Source organism: Sorex araneus, chromosome 3 (genome assembly GCF_027595985.1).
Source record: "Sorex araneus isolate mSorAra2 chromosome 3, mSorAra2.pri, whole genome shotgun sequence".
Classification (NCBI taxonomy): domain Eukaryota; kingdom Metazoa; phylum Chordata; class Mammalia; order Eulipotyphla; family Soricidae; genus Sorex; species Sorex araneus.
The window spans coordinates 221,384,287-221,406,668 of record NC_073304.1 but is presented as its reverse complement, the minus strand read 5'-3'; the positions used below and the strand labels follow the sequence as shown (position 1 = coordinate 221,406,668).

Genomic DNA, 22,382 nt, shown 5'->3' with positions numbered 1-22,382 from the left:
AACCCCAACCCTAACCCCAACCCCAACCTAACCCCAACCCCAACCTAACCCCAACCCCAACCCTAACCCCAGCCCCAACCCCAACCTAACCCCAACCCCAACCCCAGCCCCAACCTAACCCCAACCCCAACCCCAGCCCCAACCTAACCCCAACCCCAACCCTAACCCCAGCCCCAACCCCAACCTAACCCCAACCCCAGCCCTAACCCCAACCCCAATCCCAACCCCAGCCCCAGCCCCAACCCCAACCTAACCCCAACCCCAACCCCAGCCCCAGCCCCAACCCCAACCTAACCCCAACCCCAACCCTAACCCCAACCCCAACCCCAGCCCCAACCTAACCCCAACCCCAACCTAACCCCAACCCCAACCCCAACTCTAACATTAACCCCAGCCCCAACCTAACCCCAACCCCAACCTAACCCCAACCCTAACCCCAACTCTAATCTAACATTAACCCCAGCCCCAACCTAACTCCAACCCCAACTCCCAACCTAACCCTAACCTCAGCCCCCAGCCTCAACCTAGCCCTAACCCTTACCTTTAGGCCGGGTGTGGGATGCAGGCCTGTCAGATGACGCTGCACTCAGCCCCCTGCTCTGTGCCCTGGGTAGGCTTTCTCCAGCTGTGGGGCAGCCTGTTTGGGTTTCCAACCCGTCATCTGGCTCCTGGACAGTGTCCTGGCTATTGCCGGAGCCACAGGCTAATGGCCACTGTCTTCACTGCAGAGCGCTGGCGGCGAGGTGACCGACTTCCTGAGTTTCTATACACTCCCCTCCACCATCATGAACCACCCCACCCACAGGAGTCTGAAAGCTGCTTATTCCTTCTACAACGTCCACACCCAGACGCCCCTCCTCGACCTCATGAGCGACGCCCTGGTGCTCGCCAAGTTGGTGAGGAGTCCTGGGGGTGGAGATGGCAGTTGGGGGGGGCTTCACGGGACAGATTTGAGGATCATCAGTGGGAACGGGTGCAGGGGGACAGTTGAGGAGTGTCAGTGGTGCAAAGTGCCAGGGGATAGATTTGGGGAGGAGTCGGGGGGAGGGTATCAGGGGACATGGAACTCCCTTGCTCTGCCCAGGGAGGTCCCCACAACTTCAGCCTGGCTCCCAGCCATGAGGGGGCTCCTGAACTCATGAGGTTCTTGTGAGCGACTTCCCAGGTGGGGGTCGTGCTGGGAGATGGGGGTGGGACAGCACCAGAGCAGCCACTGGAGCGCCCAGCAGGTACGGTAAGATGGAGCAGGTGGCAGGTCAGGGCCTACCAGCCTCGCACAGTTCACACTGGGCCAGTGATAGATGGCCACTTCTGAGGAAGGAAGGTGAGATGACTGCAAGTTGCTGGGCTTTCTCGGAGATGCATGACTAGCAGTGGTGGCCTGGGGCGGCAGCAGTGGGAAGGAGGTGAAGGTGCTGACCCTGCACGCAGCCCACCCAGCTTCCATCCCCAGCACCCACATGGCCCCCTGAGCCTCAGCAGGCATGATCCCTGAGCGCAGAGCCCAGAATAAGACTTGAGCAATGCTGGGTGTTAAAAAAAGAAGTGGCGGCCTGGACCCTGACATTCCGACATGTGCGTGGATGAGGCCAGCGGGTGGCGCTCTGCGGCCCCAGGAAAGCAGGGTGCTGGCTGGGGTGTCTCAGCGGCTCTGAGGGGCCGGGGCTCTCCCAGGCAGCTGTGTGGGCCATCGGTGTGGGAACAGGAAGGACGGTTTGGCGGCGGCTTTCCTGCTCCTCACCCACTCTTTATCTTTTTTTTGCTGGTCTTCACCCACTGATTTGTCCCCGCTGCTGTGCAGAAAGGGTTTGACGTGTTCAATGCACTGGATCTCATGGAGAACAAAACCTTCCTGGAGAAGCTCAAGTTCGGCATCGGGGACGGCAACCTGCAGTATTACCTTTACAATTGGAAGTGCCCCAGCATGGGGGCGGAGAAGGTACGTGCGTGCCGGGCACCGCCTCCAGGGCACCCGCCCTGCTGGAGCCGGGCCTTCTGGGGCAGGGAGCCGCATCTCCAGTGGAAACCAGGCCACAGGGCCAGTCCCTCAGCATAGCTGCTGGGACGATGGCTGAGGGCACAGGCCCCAGAGGGTCGTGATCTTCTCCCCACCATGGCTGCTCCGAGGCTGAGGGTCTGACCTATCTTCCTTCAGCCCCCTCTCCTCCCCCGCCCCGGTCCAGAAATCCAGCCCCCGGGGTTTGGGACCCAGCACCACATGGTTCCCTGAGCACTTCTGGGAACGACCCTGGTGTGGCCCCCCCAAACCAACTGACCACCCAGATGTGCAGGCTGGGGTGTGGGCGCGGGAGCGTCGCGGCCGCTGTCAGCTCATCCCTGCCTCTCCCCGTTGGCTCCCTTAGGTCGGCCTGGTGTTACAGTAACCAGCCGCCCGTGAGATTCTGGACAAAGCCACTGAGAACTCAAACCAGGAAATGGAACCCACCACTTGTTGGTCCAATTTTCACAGACGTGAGAATCCCTGGCAAAGGGAGCAGAACGGAACCGGCTTTACCAAACCGCCGCTGAATTGCCAGTGGCATTGCAGTGGCACGGGCCGCGTGCTGTCACCGCTGGCCGGGTCTCTGGTCTCCCTGTTTTCCAATTAATCACATCCTTCTGCAGGCATGATCAAGGGAATGTAACTGCTGAAAACTGGCCCGCGATTGGCATATTATGGAGTTAACGGGTGAATAATAAAAAGTATATATATTATATATATATAAATATTTTAAATATCTTTCCTGTTCCAAGTGTACAAAGGATGTTTGGTCTCTAATGAAAAACTGACTCCAGATCCTTCCTCAAAATCAGAATCTGAGGACAGTGCCAGACACGCCGGCTTGGCACCACGGTTGGTTGGCGCGAGAAGCAGGCTCGGCTTGCGGGGGAGCAGGAGAAAGAGGATGCGGGGACCCTTGCCTGGTTTTCTGAGTCGACTGCAGTGACCGGCTTCGGGAAGGCAGGCGAGGTGGAGGGCTTGCACTGAGCTCGGCGGGGGTCAGGCCCCACCCCCAGCAGGTGCAGGGGGCCTGCAGGGAGGGCCCGGCCACTTCTGCCTTACGCAGTGGGAAGAGCTCACCCGCAGAGACGGGTCTCTCCTAGCGAGCCTCGCCATGCACGGGGGCCTGCTCTGAGGGGAGTCTCGTTGCCAGCCACGTGCAAGGGCTCTGTAGAGGAGCCGGGGGTGGCTGGCAGTCGGAAGGGGACCTTGGACCTCCCTGTAGCATCGGGGTGCTCGTGAAGACCCACTGGTTCCCATTCAAGCTGAGAGCAGCACCCTGAAGCCCCCGGGGGTGCGGGGCACAGGAGGCGTGGGGCCGGCCCCCGACCCTTCAGCTGCAGCCCCCAGCCTGTGCCTTCCAGCCCATCGGCCATTTCCTGCTGAGCTCCTTCCCGGCCCCGACTCAGCCACGGAACAGACGTGCTGGCGCCACTTGGAGCGCTGGTGGTGGCGGAGCCCCGTGCCCTCTCACACCCAGGTTTGTATGGACTTGGCGGCCCCGAGAGAAAGGAAGCGGGTGGCCGGCAGGACCTGCCCCTGTGAGGGTCCCTGGCAGGGGAAGGAGGCCGCCCCACTCACTCAGCCCACTCTTGCAGACGGCAGCCAAGCCCCATGGCCCACAGGCTGGGTCCCAGCTGGGTTCTGGTGGGGTTGGCCAGAGGCTCACTTGGCTCTACCCTGAGCGCAAGGGACAGGGGTGGTGTCACCTGCAAGAGTGCCCCCCACTCTGGCGCCGGCCTTTCCACTGAGGCCTTGAGGCCTCCCCCGTCCTGTGCTGTGAGCTGCGGGCAGCAACAGGCATGGCCAGCCCTTGACCTGCACTCCAGGACACCCAGACCAAAGAAGCTGCTATTCTTGGCAAGATGCGCACTGCGCTCACAGCAGTCAGAGAGGCCCCGGGGACGCCAGGCACCGGCACCCACATTCCCCGGCAGCTCAGCTGGGCAGCACCCCACGACGTGGAGAAACAGAGAGCGCCACGTCCCAGCCTGAGCTGCCTCTGAAGTTTGGGGTGCACAACCTCCTAATGTGAGCTTTACTTAAGTGACCTACATCGTGGAAGGGGAACAGGCCTCAGTGGCTGCTCTGGAAGAAACTTCTAGAAGGGCCCGTGGTCTCTGAAATCACATGACCCGCCCGTCACTGTGCCACAGCCCTTGTCTGCCGTGTTGGGACTCAGTGCGGGAGCCTGGAGAACCATTGCTTCCCATCTGCCTCGCCCCACCCACAGCCCGCCCGAGAAGCCATGAAGGATTGAGCGAAGCAAGGAGGCAGCTTGGGGCTACACCCTTGGCTCCCCACCTGCCAGGCAGAGCCACTGTGCACACACTGACTCGGGCGTCCATGTCTCCAAGCTGTGAACACGGGCTCGGCTGGCTCCTGTCTGTAGGCGAATTTCCCAAGAGACTGATGGACCTGTGGTCTGAAGGCCCGAGCTCCCGAGTCGGCCTGAAGATGACCAGCATGGAGCCGCCCAAAGAGAATGCCAGGCGGGATGGAGTCCGGGTCAAGGGGCCTCGCGGCCTGGCCTGCAGGCAGCCGGTCCCAGGAGATGGGACAGGACCGTTTGGGGTGCAGTCTTGGCACGCCGGAGCTGGCAGGGGGTGTCGCCTCAGGAACTGGGGGTCGTCACCTTTCTGTCTTGGCTTTTTTCTGGGCTGTGGGAGGGGCATCCATTTCTGGGGGAGGGGGGAGGAAATGCCACCTGCGTTGTTCTGCTGGAGACATGCACTGTTCCTAATAAAGGAAGCAGCTCAACTCACTACCCTTTTGGTGTGTCTGCTTGGGGGGGTCCCCATGAGGTCGTGTCAGCAGTGCCTGTCGCTGAGGGAACAGGGCCACAGCACTGGGGTGACATTTGCAGAGTTTCCTTGGACAAGGCTGCCTTGAAGGCAAACCAGTGCTCCAGCAGCCCCCCGCCTGCCCCCTGTCCCAGCCTCACCCACTCACCTGGACCTGACCGCACTGGCTGCGTGTCAGGAGCAGAGCAAGCCCAGGGCCGCCCCTCCCGGCCTCTGCAGGGCTCTGAGGCGCTGCATCACTCTTGAGCTCCCGAGAGACTGAGCCTGGCTTCTCTTCCAAAGCACATGGGCACCCCGGCGCCTTCCAGAGAACTTGAACTCTGAGCTGCCGCCAGTGAACTCTGGGACCCGCCTAGACAGACCCAAGCTCCTGTCTCCCCAGCCAGACCTCAGGACATGTCCCTGCAGCCTCTGCCTTCCTGCACCCCCTTAGTCAGCCCGGGAGGGTGTGACCTGGGGCCTGCTCCCCACGGGGGCCCCCTGCTTGCCCCAGTTTTTTTTATTTATTGAATTAACGTGAGATCGAGCATTACAAAATTGTCCATGATTGTGTTTCGGTCAGACAATGTTCCAACACCCGTCCCTTCACCAGTGTAATTTCCCATCAGTGTCCCCAGTTTCCCTCCCACCCCTTCAAGCCACCCCCAACTCACTCCAGTTCTTTTTGCTTGGTTTTGGCCTTGGGTCACACCTGGCAGTGCCCAGGGATCACTCCTGGCGGTGCTGGGAGACAGTATGGGATGCTAGAGATTGAACCCAGATTGGCCGCATGGGAGGCAAGTGCCCTGCTCCTCGGCCCCATTCTTGGGGCCTTCATGTTCCCCCACCCTGGCTGCAGTCCTGGTACCGACTTTTAGACCCCTGGCTTCCACCCACCCTTCCCTGTGTGCAGGCTCTCCTGGGCCGTGGCAGAGAGTGCTCGTTGCATGGGCCAAGGGGGGCCATGGCTTCCTGCAGTCTTTTCCCAGCCTGCCACTCCCCAACGGAACTGTACCAGGTCAGCCTCAGCCCTGAGCTGGCACCGATGCCAGGCTCCACAGGGAAGCCCAGAGCAGCACCTCCGGAAGCTAGCAAAGGAGAAGCACCATCTGCAGGACTGTGTTAGCAGATGTCTCCTGCTGGGCCTGGAGAGGGGACTCTGAGTGAGGTCCCTGAGGCCAGCAGTGGGCTAAGCACAGGGCCCAGTACCCCAGCGCTCCAGGGCTATGGCTGGATACGCCTGTTCCACTCAGTCCCTTTCACCTGGGAGAGTCCCCTGCAGCCCCTGGTACATAGAAAGTACACGAATCAAAACTTGACTGTTGACGAATCATAGATTTACTTTAAAAGAACATCTGCCCAGTGCCACCTGTGGTGACCCACTGTGTAAGCACTGGGCTTCAGACAAGTGCAGGCCTGCTTTGGGGTGGGGGGGGTGGGGGAACCTCTCGGGGGCCTGAATTGGGGGCCAGGACAGAGAACCCGGCTGCCCCCATGTTCGCAGACCTGCTGCTGGGTTTCCCCAGGGCTGAGAAGGGTATCCAGAGGGGCGGGGCAGGGGAGATGGGTATGGGGACATTTGGGGTAGTTCATACCCAGGCAAAGGGGTAACAACTTCGGGAGGGGCTGAGACCCCCTAGAAGCAGGGGCAGGGGCTGAGACATCACGAGGAGCTGCGCCCCTCCAGCCAACTTGCTCTCTGCTGACCCCCTGCACTTCGGGAGGGGACTGGCATGCGGGCAGAGTGGTCTGACGCCGGCCCAGAGGCCGGGGTCCTGGAGGCGGATGCGTCTGGCACCCCCAGATCCACAGGGGGCAGCCGGCCCTCAGGAGCGCAGAACGCTGATGTGGACAAAGAGCGTGGCGGGGCTCAGGGACGACCCGTCCTTGGACAGCAGGTGGATGTGGCGGTACCCTGTAGGCGGTGCGGGTCAGGCTCGCTCCCGGGGCACCCTGTGGGGGAGCCCGCATCCGCCCAGCCCCCGCCCAGCCGCCACCCACCTTGCTTCAGGCTGCAGAGCGGCACCGTGAACTGGCCCACAAAGTCGTTGGGGGAGGTAGCGTCGTAGTCCTCCACCACGAAGCGCACCAGTGCCAGCTCGGGCGCCCGCAGCAGGAACATCAGTGTCTGTTCCCAGCGCGGGTTGAAGCCTGGGGTGCGGGCTCGCGGTCAGGGCCGCTGGGTTCCCAGGCCCCACTCCATCACTCAGGCCCCGCCCCTCCCGCCCCATCACTCAGCCTTCCGCGGCCACGCCCCCTCCGACTCTTCCCACAGGCTCCGTCTCATCACTCAGCCCTCCCTGCGGGCCCCGCCCCCTATTCAGCTCTCCCCTGCAGGCCCCACCCCCAATTCGGCTCTTCCCTTAGGTCCCGCTCCCTACCCAGCCCTCCCCTGCAGGCCCCGCCCCCAACAAGGTTTTCCGGAAGACCAAGTCTCGGCCCTTTAGGTCCAGCTCTTCTCGTCCTGGCTGGCAGGGCCGCCCCCATCCATCCCTTCCCTGCAGGCCCCGCCCCTCCCCGGCAGGCCACGCCTTCCCTTCCCTGCTAGGCCCGCCCCCAGCCCGCCCGCCCGTCCTCCCTCTGCAGAGCCGCGCCCCCACCGTTGTTGAGCACGTAGTCCGTCTCCTTCTGGGCACGGTCCGCGGGAACTCCGTGGATCTCAATGCGCACCAGGGGGTCTACGATGGAACTGGGTTTCTCTTTCAGCTTGGGCAGCTGCTGGGCCGTCAGCACCTGGGGTGCAGGGATGTCTCAGGCCTCTTGCCGCCCACCCCCGGCCCGGGGCTTAGACACGGGCCTGCCCTTCCGTCTCAGGACCAGCCCTGTTCCCGCCCCAGAGCTCGGTCCCGGGCCCACCTGGACGCTGAGCGTCGTTGTGGGGGGGCCCGGGCTCTCAGGGTCAAATGTGGAGTCGGGCTGCCGCAGGTAGGGGGGTTTCAGGACGTAGCCACACTTCCCGTTGACCAGGAAGCGACCGGCATTGAGGTCCATCTCGTAGCCCGGAGTCTGGAAGTTCAGGGCCACTGGGGGCAAAACAGGGTCCCTTGTGACTCAGTGCCCGGGTTCCTGCACCCTAGTCCTACTATGACAGCTGTAGACTCCTGCCCAGGGCCTGATGGTGAGAGCCATGACCATCACTCCCTCATGGCCAGGCCTCCTCCAGGAAGCCTGCAGAGGCCACGGGCCCAGGGAACCACCACTCCTGCATCCCTGGGCAGCCCTACCCCCGGGCCTGTGACTGAAGGCACCAGGGTGCTGTGCCAGGAAGCAGGATGGCAGGAGGGGGACCTGGGGAGCAGGTTTTAAATTAATTCCTTCATAAAACTCAGGAGAGGCCAGAAGCTCCATGCACCAGAGGCCTGGGTCTCTGGAGCACTTTGGGTGTAGCCAAACCCCAGTAAAACCAAACAATAAAATCAGACAAACTCTCAGGATCAAATGCATCTACCTGTCACCATCTCCACTGCTGACCTTTGTTCACGCAGAAGTGTCCCACTGGGGCTGTGTGGCCCCACCACTGTGTGGCCCCCCCAGGCCCCCCACCGCTCCCCACACCTGGCTCACCCAGCTGACAGCCTGAGTTCCACAACTCCTGGGGGTTGTAGTTGGCGGAGTTCACGCGTGTCCCCCGTGGATAGACGCGCGTCAGCTGGCGGGCATTGTGTCTCACGAAACTGTTCCCTGGGAGGTGGGACAGAGCTGGAGAGGCAGGGACAACCCCCCCCAGCCTGGCACTGCCCGCCACCACTGCCCCCATGCACACTGCCTGCCCATCCCCTCCTCCCCTGTAGCTTCTCCGTCCTTGCCTGCTCAGGGTTCTGACCCTGAACCTCCACTTCTGTGGGTCACCCCAGCAAATCACCCCTCCTGTCTGCGTTGTGTCTAGGTTATGAGCAGCTGAAGGACAACCGCGGTGCTCCCTTCCCCCCCCCACCCACTCTCTCGGGCGCCCTGACCTCTTCTCTGCACCTCTGCCCGATGCCCGGTGCCGTTCCTACCTTCCTCTCGGCTGAACTTCCTGGCTTTGCTCTCAGACACAGAGCTGACCTGGCAGGGCAGGGCAGGGTCCGGGACTGGGCACAGGGCCCGCAGGCGGCTGGCAGAGCAGTACACGACCAGGGCCGACAGCTCCGGCGAGATCTGCTTATTCTGGGGGACGCGCCTGTCAGGGGTTCTGCCTGCCGCCTTGCTGCCACCCACCCCCAACTCCCACCCCTGCCCCACTGCCCCTGTAAGCTCAGCCTTTGGGGGTGGAGGCTTCAGGGGACCCAGTCAGGCCCACTCACCCCGTGCCTCTGATCTGTCTCTTCCTCTTCATCCTCTTCTTCCCGGTCTGATAAAATTCGGCTGTCCTCACCCCGAGCCGCGGGCAACTTCTTCCCCTTCACCAGCACCCGGCCCTTTAGCTGCTGCAGAGACCAATAATATGGGCTTCAGTCTGGGTCCGCCGTTTCTGCTGGTCACTGTTTCCGCCAGTGAGAGTGGGTGCAAGCAAGGAAGCACAGACAGGCAATGTGTCCAGTAGGGAAAAGAAGGAAACAACACATGAAGGCATCAGTGGGGGATAGGCCGCGATATCCCTGCAGACCCCGAAACCAGGAGGCATCAGCAGGGAAGTAGCAGCTCAGGAGCCACTTTGAAGAGACCCCAGGAGAGAGACGGGCCCGAGCACCAAGCCATGCGCTGTCTCCCACGACATCCACCAGAAGCTCCCGCTGCACACGGGTCTGTGCCAGAAGCTTCTGGAAGGACCCAGAGGCTGGGGAGACGCCCCCTCTGTGAAGCCGGAGAGACCAGGTGGAGGAAACGGCAACATACTCCAGATGGCCACGAGTGGCACCTTCCTGGCACACGTGGGGAACCCAAGGCAGGGGTGCGGCTCAGGGGTGCGGCACTCGCCTCCTGGGTCCCCAAGGCAGCTCCCCCAGCCCCAAAGACTCTCTCAGTGGACTGTGTGCAGGAGGGGCCTCTCTGCACTTGCCCAGAAAGGGGACAAAGGGCTCGGGTCGCGAGGATGGAGCCAGCTCCAAGGCCATAGGATGGGGCCGAGCTGACTGATTCTAGGCAGGCGGAGAAAACAGGGTCGGGCCAGCCACAGGGCCCTTGACCATGGACGAGAGGGTGCAGGGGCTGGGGGTGAGGATGGGGGGCAGGGACGTGACTGGCAGCTGAGCCCTGCCTGGCACAGGGAGACCCTAACCCCAATTGTAGGACCCCCGTCCTCAGGCTTGGCTGGGTGCAGCCCTGGGGGGCCTAGAGTAGCCCCCACGACCAGAACCTGTGGGCGGAAGAGGGGTGCGGGCCTGAGCCGGGAGGGAGTGCGAGGGGGTGACGCAGAATGACCACACCCTCCTTCAGCCAGCTGGGGCCTGGGGCTCACCTCTGGGGTTGGCAGCTCCTCAGGGTTCTGGGGGTCCAGCGGCTGGGTCACCAGCATGTCCCCCAGGATGGTGCGCAGGTGGTGGGCCATGGTGGCCTGCTGCTCCAGCCCGCAGTGGTTCTCCAGGGACAGGATGACGGGGTATGGGGACAGCTGCGGGGGAGGAGCAGCCAGTCAGACCTCTCCCGCTCCCCCACACCATCACCCCAATACACCTGGACCTGCCCCATCGGGCGGGCAGGCGGGCCAGCTCTGGGCACTCCCTCTGGGGCGCTGAGCCTTGGCTGGGACAGGCTGGGGACAGGGCACTGCACAGGGCGGAGGGAGAATGGCTTTTCTCTGGAAACTGGTTTCTGACCCTTTCCCTTTTGAGCAGGAAGACGGGGGTGGTTGGGGCCACATCTTTGATGCTCGGGACTTACTCCTGACTCTGTAGTCAGGGATCACGCCTGGTGGTGCTCGGGGAACATATGGGATGCCAGGGCTCCAACCCGGATTGGCCACGTGCCAAGGCAAGTGCCCTACCCACTACATTATGTCTCCGGCCCATCGACCCTTGCCATCTCGCTCCCAGCATCTGTCTGGGGCTGGAGCGGAGTGCCTGGGCAGGCCTGGGGCTCACCGTGAAGGCATGGTCGCGCACAGCCTGGACCACGTCTCGGAAGAGGATCTTGGAGGTGAGCGTGTGGCCGTGGTAGATGATGGGCTCACCTCCCGGGCCCTCCCAGCAGTCCAGCTCCACGCAGCGGCAGCCCTGGACAAAGGCCCTATGGACGGACACAGGGACACAGAATGACCAGCTGGGCGTGGGGGCAGGGGGATGCCACAGAGCAGGGCAGTGGAGTGACGGAGCCAGGTCAGTCACAGGAAGCACCTGGTGGCGGCCGGGGTGGGCCTTGAGACCCATATTCCTCCAAACAGGGCTCCCAGCCCGCTGGCCCGCCCGAATTGGGCCCCACCCGTGGGTACCTGACATAGGCCTCGGTGCTGCTGGAGCCCTCGATCTGATTGTCGGTCAGGTAGGTGTTATGGGAGGAGGAAATGAAATAATGGGGCAGGGGCTGCTGCATGTCCTGAAACACGGGCCTGTGAGCGGGGTCCAGGGCCGCCCCCTCGGGAGACAGCAGGTACATCATGAAGCCATCCAGGGTCATCAGCTCGTGCTGTTTGGCTGGAGAAGAGAGGAAGGGAGCCACAGGTCACATGGGGGGTCCCCAGGTCCAGCCCCGATGTCCCCAATACTTGCCATGAACCAGTCCATTTGCTCTCAGCCAGTCCCCAGGGACTGGGGCTGGGGCACATGGACCCCCGGGCGGTCCTCAGACCCCCACCTGTCTCATTGAGCTCATAGGTCTGGATGAGGCACTGGGCGTGGGCCAGCGTGGTGTTGTCCTCGCCTTGGTCCTCCAGGAACTCCTGCAGCTCGGAGGTGCTCAGCACGCGGTCCTCCCCGGAGTAGCGGTGGAAGATGGCCTCCAGCTCCGGCCGCGTCAGCAGCCGCCGCAGGAACTCCTCAATCTCGGGACCTTCCAGACGCTCGTCGTTGGAGTGGTCACAGTCCTGGAGGACAGATGACCAGTTTTGGGGCGGGGGGGAGCCTGCAGCGCCACCCTCTCCTCTATGCAGCCCGGCGGGCAGGACAGCGAGCAGAGGGCAGGCTGTGGGCGGTGCAGGGCCCTCCGCTCTGGTGGGATTCACCGCCGGGGAAGAAATTCAACCCAGGCCCTGGGCCTCTCCCCCCCCCCCCCGCCCCGCCCCGTGTGTACATAGCAGCCTCTTGCTCAGTGAACACCTTCCGTAATAGCATCCGTGTCAGGCATGTGGAGCCGATGGCCCAAGTGCCATGTTCACCTGTCCCTCAGGGCCACCTGCTGTTCCATTAGCTACATCCACACAGGTGTCTCCATCCAGCACCCGCCAGCGTTCCTACATGTTGGGGCCACTGGGGGACATGGAGGAGACCCTCCTTCTACAGGGAACGGGGAGGGACACGCGCCTGGGGCCATAAGTGTAATACAGAAAAGTCACATGTCGCCAAGGTGCTCTCAGAACCAGTAAAATAAGAATGTGAGGCTCCCCTGGGGGTGCACGGATGGCGGGAGGGAAGAGGCAGGAAAGTGCCAGCATGTGCGTGGTGGGAGGGGGAGGTGCCAGGGGGCAGACAGGGGCTGTGCCCACCTTGAAGAGGCGGTAGGCGTACGTGTCGTCCATGTCCACGTTGACCATGCGGAGCAGGCTCTTGATCTCCTTGAAGCTCATCTTGCTGTCCTGGTCCGAATCCGCGCGGTGCAGGTAGGAATAGATCCAGGTGTGGACGCTCAGGAAACACGCAGGCAAACGGCGGGCAGGGAAACCAAGGGGGCATCCCCGGCCTCCACCCTCGGGGAGGGGGCAGCCCCCGCAGCCCGCCCATGCACACCCCCTCCCACTCCGGTGCCCCCCCTCCCCCCCCCCCCCCCCCCCCGCCTCCCGGCAGCCAGGATATTGGTCGAGACGCTCGCGCTGGCTCATTGCGTCGAGGCGCGCGCGCAGCTTGGCCAGGCCGCGCACCCAGCGCTGCGCCTCCTCGGCCGACGGCGCCGCCAGGTCCAGGTTCTTGCGGCGGCCGCGGAAGGCGATGGTGAGGCAGCGCGCGGGCGCGAAGTTGCCCCCGAAGCGCCGCAGGCCCTCGGACTGGTGGCCCTCGCGGACCGCCTCGATGTGCTGCACCAAGACTGCGGGCGGGGCTCGGGGTCAGCGCGCGGGGCCGGCCGCACGGGGCCCCGAGCCCGCCGCGCCCCCCCCACCTCCAGCCCGCGCTCCGGCTCACAGATGTGCTTGGACGGCGCGCGCGGGATGCGCCGCTGGAACCACACGCTCAGGCCGTCCTCCTGCAGCCGGTACAGCCGCTCCTGCTGCCACGTCCGCGAGCGGATCTTGCGGAGCCGCGAGCCCCGCAGCATGGCGCGCACGTCCTCGTCCTCCGTCAGGCCTGCGGACCGGGGGACTGTCAGGGGTGGCCAGCCCAAGGGGCCGGAGGACGCGCGCAGCCACCCGCACTCAGCGAGGTGTGTGTGGGGGGAGTACTAGGCCTCCTGGGCTGACCCACCGCTGCCTCGCTGCAACCCCAGTGCTCACGGCCACTTTTCTGGACACCAAGGGACCCCAGAGGCTGCCCAGGCCAGCAGCCCCACAAGTTCACCTGCATGGGCTGGAGCTCACCCCTGCCCAGCCACTGACACCCCTCAATGCCACCATTCTAGAAAGGAGAGCACCCGCTCAAACCCGGAGCCTCCTCCTGCAGGAGCCCGAGCACTGGGAGAGGGAGCCGTAGCCCAGAGTCTGTCACAGCAGCTTTGCCAGATTCGAGGGCCCCCTCCTCAGCCCCATCCTTTCTTCCTCTCGCACTCCTAGACCCGCTGTGGCCAGCAAACCCTGGGGCTGGCCTCCCGGTGTTTCGGGGTCTCCCACAGAGCCCTGAGACACCACTCTAAGGGGGATGTGCCTCAGCTGCTGCGGGAACCAGGCCAAGGGTGGGAACTAGGAAACCCGCCTGAGCAGGGGGAGCATCGGGCTGAAGAGATAATAGAGGCACGGGCTGTGCACAGTGTCCTGTCTCCTGAGCACCACCAGGAGTAATTCCTGAGAGCAGAGCCAGGTGTGGCCCCCAAACCAAAAATAAATAAAATTTAAAGGTTTTTTTGTTTTTTTTTTTTGGCGGGGAGTGTGGGAGTGATAGTACGGCAGTGGGTAGGGAGCTTTCCTTGCATGCAACCATCCCAGATTCCATCCCTGGCACCGCATATGATGCCCCCTAAACCCCATTAGTGATTCCTGAATGCAGAACCAGGAAAAAGCCTGAGTCCTACCGGGTGTGGCCCAAAAACAAACAAAAAAGATAAAAAGAAGTGGAGGGTACTCTGGAGCGGAGGATGACCTGAGCTCGAGAGACCCCGATTGCTTGTGAATCTCCAGATCTTTTCTTGATGGCAACAAAATCAAACTAAGGGGCAGGAGAGACAGAGCAGGGGTTAAGACAAAAGGCACTTGCCTCGCACCTCGCCAACCTGGTTCAATCCCTGACATCTACATACAGTCCCCCAGCCCTGCCAGGAGTGAGCCCTAAGCAAGTAGCCTGGAATAAGCCCTGAGCGCCATATGGCTTTGTTTGTTGTTGTTGTGTGTATGTGGGGGGGGGAGAGTTCACTTCCAGGCCTGCCTCGTGCACAGCATGTGCGCCAGCCGCCAGCCGTGTGAGCCACCTCCTCACCCCTGCTCCCAGCCTCGGAGCCGTCTCCTTAACCCCGCTGCCAGCCTTTTGAGCTCTTGGGCCCTGATTTGCCCACAGAGGGGAGAGCCTCCTTCCTTGGCCGCCAGGAGCCCAGCCCCAGCCTGTCCTCAGAACTTTACACCCAACAAAGTGGCCATTCCACAGCCCGAGAGACCATCTTGTTCCTCCCCGTCCCACCTCGGCCCAGGCCAGCCGGGCAGCCAGCGCTGACTTGACTTGAAGGAGGCAGGAGGACTTCCTCAGCCATGCACCCTCTGTCCCACTTGTCCCCAGTCCTGGGAGTGGCCCTGCGGGCTGGACGGGTCAGAACGCCCAGGGGACGAGGTTATCACACTTTGTGGACAGATGTCGGGCGCCCTGAGGCGGCTTTCTAGGCCCAGGGGTGTTGTTCTAGATGGGCTGTTCCATGCCCCGGGCTGGGAGGGAAGCTGAACCCCGCCTTACCTGCCCCAGAGCTGGAACCGGCAGGGCCAGACCATGGGGTGAGCCTCAGCCCTCCCCCGCCAGCCTCGACTTCTCTCACCCCCAGAAATGGTGAGAGGGGGCCGGACACCGCCACCCTCCAAGCACCCCGCTCCCCCTCAGCTCCAGGAAGAGGGGACCCCTGGCTCCCAGCACCTCTGCAGCCGGGCCCACCTCCATTGCGCCAGCCAGTCCCGAGATGCCAAGCCCGTGATGGGGGCAGGGGTGGGGTGAGAAGAGGGGGGCTGGTGAGTGACTAAGGCCGGAAATGGAGGTGAGTCATTGGGCCTGCTTTGTCCTGAGTTCTCTGCAAACAGGACACGGAGACAGGCAGCCTGACCTCCGTCTGGGGTCAGTTCCCATGTCGAGGGGCCCCTGCTCCTCACCAGACTCCCAGACTGCCCGCCCGGCTGGCAGCACCCCCACACTGTGCAGCCCCCTCCCCAACCAGAAGAGCCCCAGAGGAATCCAGAAGGAATGAGCACGCAGTGCCGGGCCGGGCCAGGGGCTGGCGAGCCCAGAGTGGTGCCTCTACTTCCCCACGGGTGGATTTCTGAACCCCAGGGGGCTCTGAGGGGACTGGGGTGTCAGACAGGAAGGGCTGGACCCACAGAGGGTGACATCAGGAGTGCCCAGACTGGGCAATGCTGTCGGAGGCCTCTGGCTGCAGGCCCGGCCGCCCACAAAACCCCGGGTCCTGCCAGGCGCCAATCCACGGACGCTTCCTCGACCTGCTTCCGGCCTGCTCAGAGCAGGTGCACGCTGCCCCCGGGGCCTCCTGTCCCTGGGTGGAAGATCTTGGCATCACTGTCCGGGAGCCTGGGGCAGGGCCGGACCAGCAGGTGGGGAAATGCCTGGCAGCTGGTCACCTTGACTCAGCAGGTGGGGAACAACTGTGAAATCAGAGCAGTCAATCTGAGGACAGGTGACCGTACCTGGCTGTGCCCGTCGGCGCCGCTGGCTGACGCTGAGCCAGTGTGGCCTCTGGACAGCAGAAGAGGCGTCAGCCATGCAAGGGGGCTTGCAGTGAGGCCCATCTGTGCCACACCCTGGACGAACCTGCCAGCCTGCCCAGTGGCCAGTCCTGCCAAACCCCTTCCTGCTGAGTCCCCCTCCCCCAAAGAAAAATTCAGAGACAGAAAGATTTGAAGTCCTGGGGGCGAGGAATGGGAAAGGCTGTTTTCTGCCACCTAACGAGCACTTAAATATGGGTCATCTGGGGCGCAGGGAACTAGCCCCAGGGCTCGGGGCGCCTGTCTTGAAAAAGCACCCAGGATGGGGCTGGAGAGATAGCACAGCGGGTAGGGTGTTTGCCTTGCACGCGGCCGACCCGGGTTCAAATCCCAGCATCCCATATGGTCCCCTGAGCATGGCCAGGGGTAATTCCTGAGTGCAGAGCCAGGAGTAACCCCTGTGCATCGCCAGGTGTGACCCAAAAAAGCAAAAAAAAAAAAAAAAAAGAAAGCACCCAGGAGTCTTGCAAGCATTAAGCCCAATCCTGGCTGCTCTGCTGAGAGTCTGGAAGCTTCCACCAGCCCTGTACTGAAAGCAGTTCCTGACTGCGCCACCGCATAATTGTTATGCCACAATTAAAAATAACACAGTTGGACGGGTTGGCTGGAATGTGAATTCATTCAGAGCCGGATGGGGCCAGCAGGTAGTGGAGCAGGAACGTGTGCAGAGCTGGGGAGGCCTGACCTGGCGCTAGCGCCTGGGTGCTTGGCTCAGGCCTGGACAGTGATGGCCACGCACACACCAAAGAAGGAAACTGAGGCAGTGTTCCAAGAGGAAGAGGGAATCCAGACATCCCCTAACCCCTGCATCCTCAGCACCCCCACCCCCACCCCCGGCCTCTGGGGGGCTCCCCAGGGCTGCAGGCCTCCTGGCTCTCAGTGTGCTGTCAAGCTGGGCTCAGACACTCCCAGACTGCTTATCTCATCCCCCAAGGCGACCCAGTGTGTGTGGGGGAGGGGGACGGGCAGGCCCGGGGGCCCTGCTTGCCCCAGCGCTGCCCTGCGGCTGCGCACATTCCTCCCTCCCGGGAAACCGCCTCCCTCGGGAGCAGGAAGGGGCAGCGGGCTGGAAAAGTCCAGTGCTGGTCCCCCAGATCCTCCCTCCTCCGGGCAAAGCTCCGAAAGGACAAGCCATTTGCCGGGCACCCAGCAGGGGCGGAGGTGCGGCCCGAGCACAGGCAGCAGAGGCCAGGGCAGGAGGACCCCCAACTCGGCCCGGGGTGCCCTGTGGACGCAGGGCAAGGAGAGATAAGGAGGTGCGCGGCAGGGCGTGGAGGGTGGCGTGTGCAGGCGTGTGCGCCTTTAGGGGTGTGTGTGAGAGGGCTGGGGGCTCCTGCAGGAACGTGACACGCAGGCGCAGGAACAGCCACAGCTTTGTGCCAAGGCGGGGGGAGGGGAGCAACTTCTGGCAGCTCGGAGGGGCCACCATGCACCTGCCCAGCAGATCTGACCGGCAGGCAGTCCCCCTCGGCTCAGCGTGACCTACCGGGCCAGGCTGGCGGCCACACCCGGGCCCAGGGCCCAGGGAGCCCAGCGAGGCCCGGACACTCCTGGGAGAATCAACAAAGCCCAGCCCAGAGGGCAAGGCCCGCAGCCCAGGGGTGCAGGGGGCCACCCCGCCCAGCAGGAAGCCTGTCTGGGGGCAGAAATCAGGGGCTGGGGGGGGGGCTTCAGCCTGTCTTGGCACTGCCCTCCTGCCTGTGGGAACTGCCCAGCCCCCAGCCCCGGTGAAGACCCCCCCAGTGGACACCCCCAGGACAGCCTCCACCCAGCCACCCTAGGTGGCATGTGCACGGGTGTGGGGGTGCAGCGGGACACTGGCCACCCAGTGATCTGAGTGATGGGGGGGCAGGATTAACGAGGCCACAGGCATGGGGGGTGTCTCCTAGGGCAGACAAGAGGACCCTGGAGAAAATGCTGGAGGCTCAACTGAACTTGAACTTCAAACAAACCGCAATCTCACACTTCCGCATGTGGTGCCCACATAATTCGTGGCTTTCCTGTCTTCACACTGAACCCGCATCCTCTATTTTATCTGACCAGGCTCTGGGCACTTGGGGGGGGAGTGGGAAGGGTTTGGCAGGGCTGCTGGGGCAGGGTCTGGGGAGGAAGGGCCCTACCAGGTGTAAATCACAACCTCCTTTCACTGACACCTGCTCTGGCTCATGTCCAACTGGAGCCTCAGTTTTCTCATTTGTAAGACAAGGGCAGGAGGGGCTGGAGTGATAGCATAGCGGGTAGGGCGTTTGCCTTGCATGTGGCCGACCCAGGTTCAAATCCCAGCATCCCATATGGTCCCCTGAGCACTGCCAGGGGTGATTCCTGAGTGCAAAGCCAGGAGTAACCCCTGTGCATTGCCAGGTGTGACCCAAAAACCAACAACAACAACAACAAAAAAAAGACAAGGGCAGGAGAGGGGAGCTGCTGTGTGTCTTCAAAGGAGCTGGCGGGGCCTGGACCCCAACCACGGCACCCACACATGGGCACCACACCCGCTCACGCCCCCGCTGGGAGCTCCTGGCTGCCTCTGAGCCCGCAGCCCGGTGGGAATCCCTCTGGGGCCACATCTGGGGGACGGTCCCTTCCTACAGCTCAGGAAGAAGTGGGGACTGGCTGATGGGCCTGCCCTGTGCCTGTGCTTCTGGCCCCTCTTCTGCCCCCTCATCACCCAGCTCCCTGGAGACCCCAGGCTCCACAGATGCCCCCCACCAAGCTCATCACGGGGCTCCCCCTCTCCAGCCCCGGTTCCCCTACTGTGGCCTTCAAGTCCTTTTTTGTCTCGTTTTGGGGCGACACCCAATGATAATCGGGCTTATTCCTTGCTCCGCGCTCAGGAATCTCTGCTGGTGGGCTCAGGGGATGCCGGGGATCGAACCTGGGTCGGCCGTGTGCAAGGCCAACGCCCTCCCCGCTGCACTACTGCTTTGGCCCCTTAAAGTCTTTCTCCTTTCCCTCTTCCTGTGACCTCAAGCCCTGTGACTGTGGTGGGCTGATGTGACATCTGCCCTCTGAGTCCACGGAGTGTGGTGGGAGGACCCAGGGGTGCTGGCAGCGAGGGGCGCTCGGGGACTGCCCAGGGGAGCCGTGGGCCTGGGCTTCCGTGCCGGGAAGGGGCTGTGCGGGGGCGGGGCTAGGGCAGCCCAGATGGCACCTGACACCCACATACCTGGTGACACTGTCACTGGGACAGGACAGGTGCCCACGGCTCTCGTGCTGACTCAGTGCCAGGTGCTGGCCCCGGCTCCGAGTGAGGATTTGTCAGTGTCTCGGCCACTGGGCTATGCCCCGGGGGCACGGGATGGAGCTGCTCGTCTCCTCCCCCCTCCCCCCCCCGTCTGCACCCTAACCCTCGAGGAACCCCCAGAAGGCAGAGGCAGAGGGATGCCCCCACATTCCTAACCCTGGGGGGCACCCTGTGTCCCCAGGTCCCCACTGCACTCTCCTCTCCCCAAGCGTCACCCCAGAGGCACGGGCAGGCTCTGCCTCCTGATGTTTCTGGAATCTACTGGGGCAGCCCCAGCCCGGACCCCACTGAGGCCATCTTTGGCCCAAAGAACTGTCTCTGGGAGCCCCACGTGGGCTCCTGGTCCAAGGGTGCAGGCAGGACCCTCCGCTCATAGCTGGAGTCTCTGTTTCACTGCGCCCTCCTTGCGGACGCTTCAGCTACCTCGGGCCTGGACGGGGTCAGGGCTGAGCCCCCGGATTCCTCCTGGGAGTCCAGGAGAGCAAGAGCGTTGGGTGCTGCTGGAAGACAGGCCAGGGGCCTGTCTGTGACTGTGAGGAGAGTGCCAGGGGCAAACCCGGGCCACGGGCGACGTGGCTCCAAAGGCAGCACAGATGGTATGTATGTGAGTTCTCCCGGGCACCTCGCAACACCGCCCCCCACCCCCACCCGCCGTGGCCTCAGAGCAAGGCTGGATGTGACTCCCCAAACAAAAACTACCGGGCCCAGAGAGCTAGCGCAGGAGTCGAGGTGCTGGCCGCATTGGGCCACCGGTTAGATCCCCAGCACCCAAGCACCTCGGGGTGTGGCTCCAACACCCCAAAGCAAAACAGAAAAATCCAACAAACTCAGGTGGATCAAGGGAGCAGGGCAGAACCAGGAAGAGAGCAGGGGTGTGGTGTAGGCAAAGGGCAGACACACTGCAGATGGGACCCAGGAATCACCCTGGATTGGGGGGGTCTCCTGGGCAGCCCCTCTTCAACCCTCAACTAACAGCAGCCAGTTCCTCACTGCAGCCGGAGGCACCTCTAACTCAAGACCCCCAAACACCAGCACCCTGAGCCCAGACCGAGGTGCACGGGGTGGCGGGGGCCGGGCAGACTCTCCACTCCTCCCAGCACCTCCCTGTCCCTGAGTGCTCAGGAAGGTGCGGGCCCAGTGACACCCCCAGATGTGACCACCTGGTGCCAGCCTGCTCTCAGGGCAGTGAGCCAGTCCAGTTTCCACACTCCCCCCGGGAGCCCCCCAATCTCAGGCGAAGTCCCACCTTCCTGTCCCTGTCTTCTACCCAGTCGGGCCGTGCCAGGAGCCTGGGAGGGGTGGGGGCGGCAGGCTGGGGGTGCTGGGAGACAGGTCCCACTTAGGCTGCCAGGAGCCCAGGGCCATGAGGGCACCCCAGGACCCAGGAGCACAGACAGGGTTTGGGGAGCCAGGAAGGGACCCCCAAGGCTGTCTCCCAATCCACCCTCCAGTGGTCAGGGACCCCAGGCTTTGCCTGCCACAACCTGCCACAGGGCGTCCCTCCTGGGCGTCTGGGGGACCCAGGGACAACCCCCGGTGAGCTAGTGCAGGCCCTGCCCCCACCCGACCCAGTCCCGCAGCCCCATCTCTGTTCTTACCCTATTCCTGTCCCCGCCCTGCCTGTGTCCCCCCAGCCCCATCTCTGTCCCCGCTGCCGCCCCCACTCCGTCCCTGTCCCCGCCCTGTCTGTGTCCCCCCCAACCCCGTCTCTGTCCCCTCAGCCCCCCTCCCTGTCCCCGCCCTGTCTCCGTCCCCGCAGCCCCCGTCCCTGTCCCTGCCCGGCCCCTGGCCCCGCAGTCCTGTCGCCCCGCGCCACTGACCCAGCTTCTTGAGCGCGCGCAGCCCGGGCCTCCTGGAGCCGCCGTCCGGGGGTGCGGGCGGGAGCGCGGTGGGCGCCGCCAGCTGGGCCCGTGCCGGGGGCTCCTCGGGTGGGGGGTGGCGCTTCCTCCAGCGGCGGCACAGCATGGTCGGGCCGGGGCCGGGCTCTGCGCGGGGACCGTCCGCGGGGCGCCGCTCCGCCCGGCCCCGGCTCTATGCGCGGCCCGGGGCCAGCAAACTTAGCGGCGCGGGCGGGAGCCGGGGAGGAGACGCCGGGAGCCGCGGAGGAGGGACGCGGCCCCGAAGGAGGGACCGGGGCCGAGGGGCGGGTTCAGCCCGGCGGGGGTGGCGCCTGCGGCCGCGGGGGGCGGGGACCCCAGGCCGGGCGCCGCGCGCTCCCCGAGGCTCGCGCTGCGTTGGGGGAGCCGTCTCCGTCCCCGACTCAGGGGGTCGCCTCCCCGCCCTCCGAGAGGCCCTCGGCCCCGACCCCGTAGGTTACCAGAGCCCCCATGGTCTGGGGGCCCTGCGGACACCAGCGCCTTTCCGGGGACTGACTCCGGGAGCACCCCGAGCCCCTCCCCTCCATCCCCGCCCGCGTCCGGCCGGGCACACGGGCCGGGGTCTGCGCGGGGGCTCGTCCTGGGGCGCGGGTGCTCTGGAAAGCCCCCTTAAAGCCGGGGGGCGCGAGGCGGCCAGAACTCGGGGGTGGGGTGGGGGCGGGGTAGGGACGTGGCTGTGACGTCACGGACTCACCCTCTAGGCGCCCCGCCTGTTCCCCCTCGCGGGCAAAAATCTCGGGGGGCGGAAGGGAGCAGCCCTAGCGTGCTGTGCGCGGGCCGGGCTCGCTCCCCGGCACCCCAGGGTGCCCCAAGCCCAAGGCCCGAGGGGCAGGTCCAGCAGGACCGGCGGGACCAGGGTTCCGGGCCTGGAGACTCGGGTTAGCCCCCCGGCGCGAGTTCAGTGGTCCCCGGGTAGCCCCTGCAGGCAGCACAGATGTCGGCGACCTCGACCCGCGGGGCCGTCGCGCCCGGGCGAGCCGCAAGCCCGCCCGCGTGTCTGCGCCGACGGGCGGGTGACTCACGTGGCAGGCGCGCTGGGACCGCGCTGAGCGCAGCGAGCGCCCAGGCCAGGTGGGCGTCGGGTGCGCAGCGCCACCAGGCGGCCGCGGCGAGTGCGAGCAGGCCTGGGCCCGCCGTCTCCGGCTTCCCTCCGGCGGCTCCCAGCCGACCTTGACCCCGGGGTTGCGCGCAGGTTTGGGCCGCCCATGTCCGCACAGTCTTTCTCGAAGCTGCGGTGTGTCTGGTGCCTTTGTCCAGGAAGAACGACCTTCCCCATTCTTCACTGACATTTTTTAAAACGTGGACCACACCCGGTGGTGCTGGGGGAGGGGCCTCTTCCCACTTGAGCTAC

General features: G+C 64.2%; 2 protein-coding genes across 2 annotated transcripts in view; one reads left to right on the top strand and one right to left on the bottom strand.

Annotated features, from left to right (window-relative positions):
- Window positions 1–2,717, top strand: part of NMT1 (N-myristoyltransferase 1) — a 36,500-nt gene extending 33,783 nt beyond the window's left edge. The window contains exons 11-13 of the mRNA XM_004621015.2: window positions 729–896; window positions 1,802–1,939; window positions 2,364–2,717. Of these exons, the coding sequence (XP_004621072.2) occupies window positions 729–896; window positions 1,802–1,939; window positions 2,364–2,384 (327 nt within the window). The 3' untranslated portion in view covers window positions 2,385–2,717. The remainder of the gene's footprint in view (window positions 1–728; window positions 897–1,801; window positions 1,940–2,363) is intronic.
- A 3,388-nt stretch (window positions 2,718–6,105) lies between these two features.
- PLCD3 (phospholipase C delta 3) lies at window positions 6,106–21,561 on the bottom strand. The gene is made up of 15 exons (XM_055131040.1): window positions 20,975–21,561; window positions 12,975–13,136; window positions 12,651–12,879; window positions 12,344–12,473; window positions 11,497–11,725; window positions 11,135–11,336; window positions 10,788–10,932; window positions 10,166–10,318; window positions 9,072–9,194; window positions 8,784–8,934; window positions 8,350–8,466; window positions 7,642–7,808; window positions 7,386–7,518; window positions 6,787–6,936; window positions 6,106–6,700 (listed from the first exon to the last, which is right to left on the bottom strand). Exons 1-15 carry the CDS (start codon window positions 21,117–21,119, stop codon window positions 6,612–6,614), a joined length of 2,325 nt encoding a protein of 774 aa, XP_054987015.1. The 5' UTR covers window positions 21,120–21,561; the 3' UTR covers window positions 6,106–6,611.
- Between the last annotated feature and the right edge of the window lie 821 nt (window positions 21,562–22,382).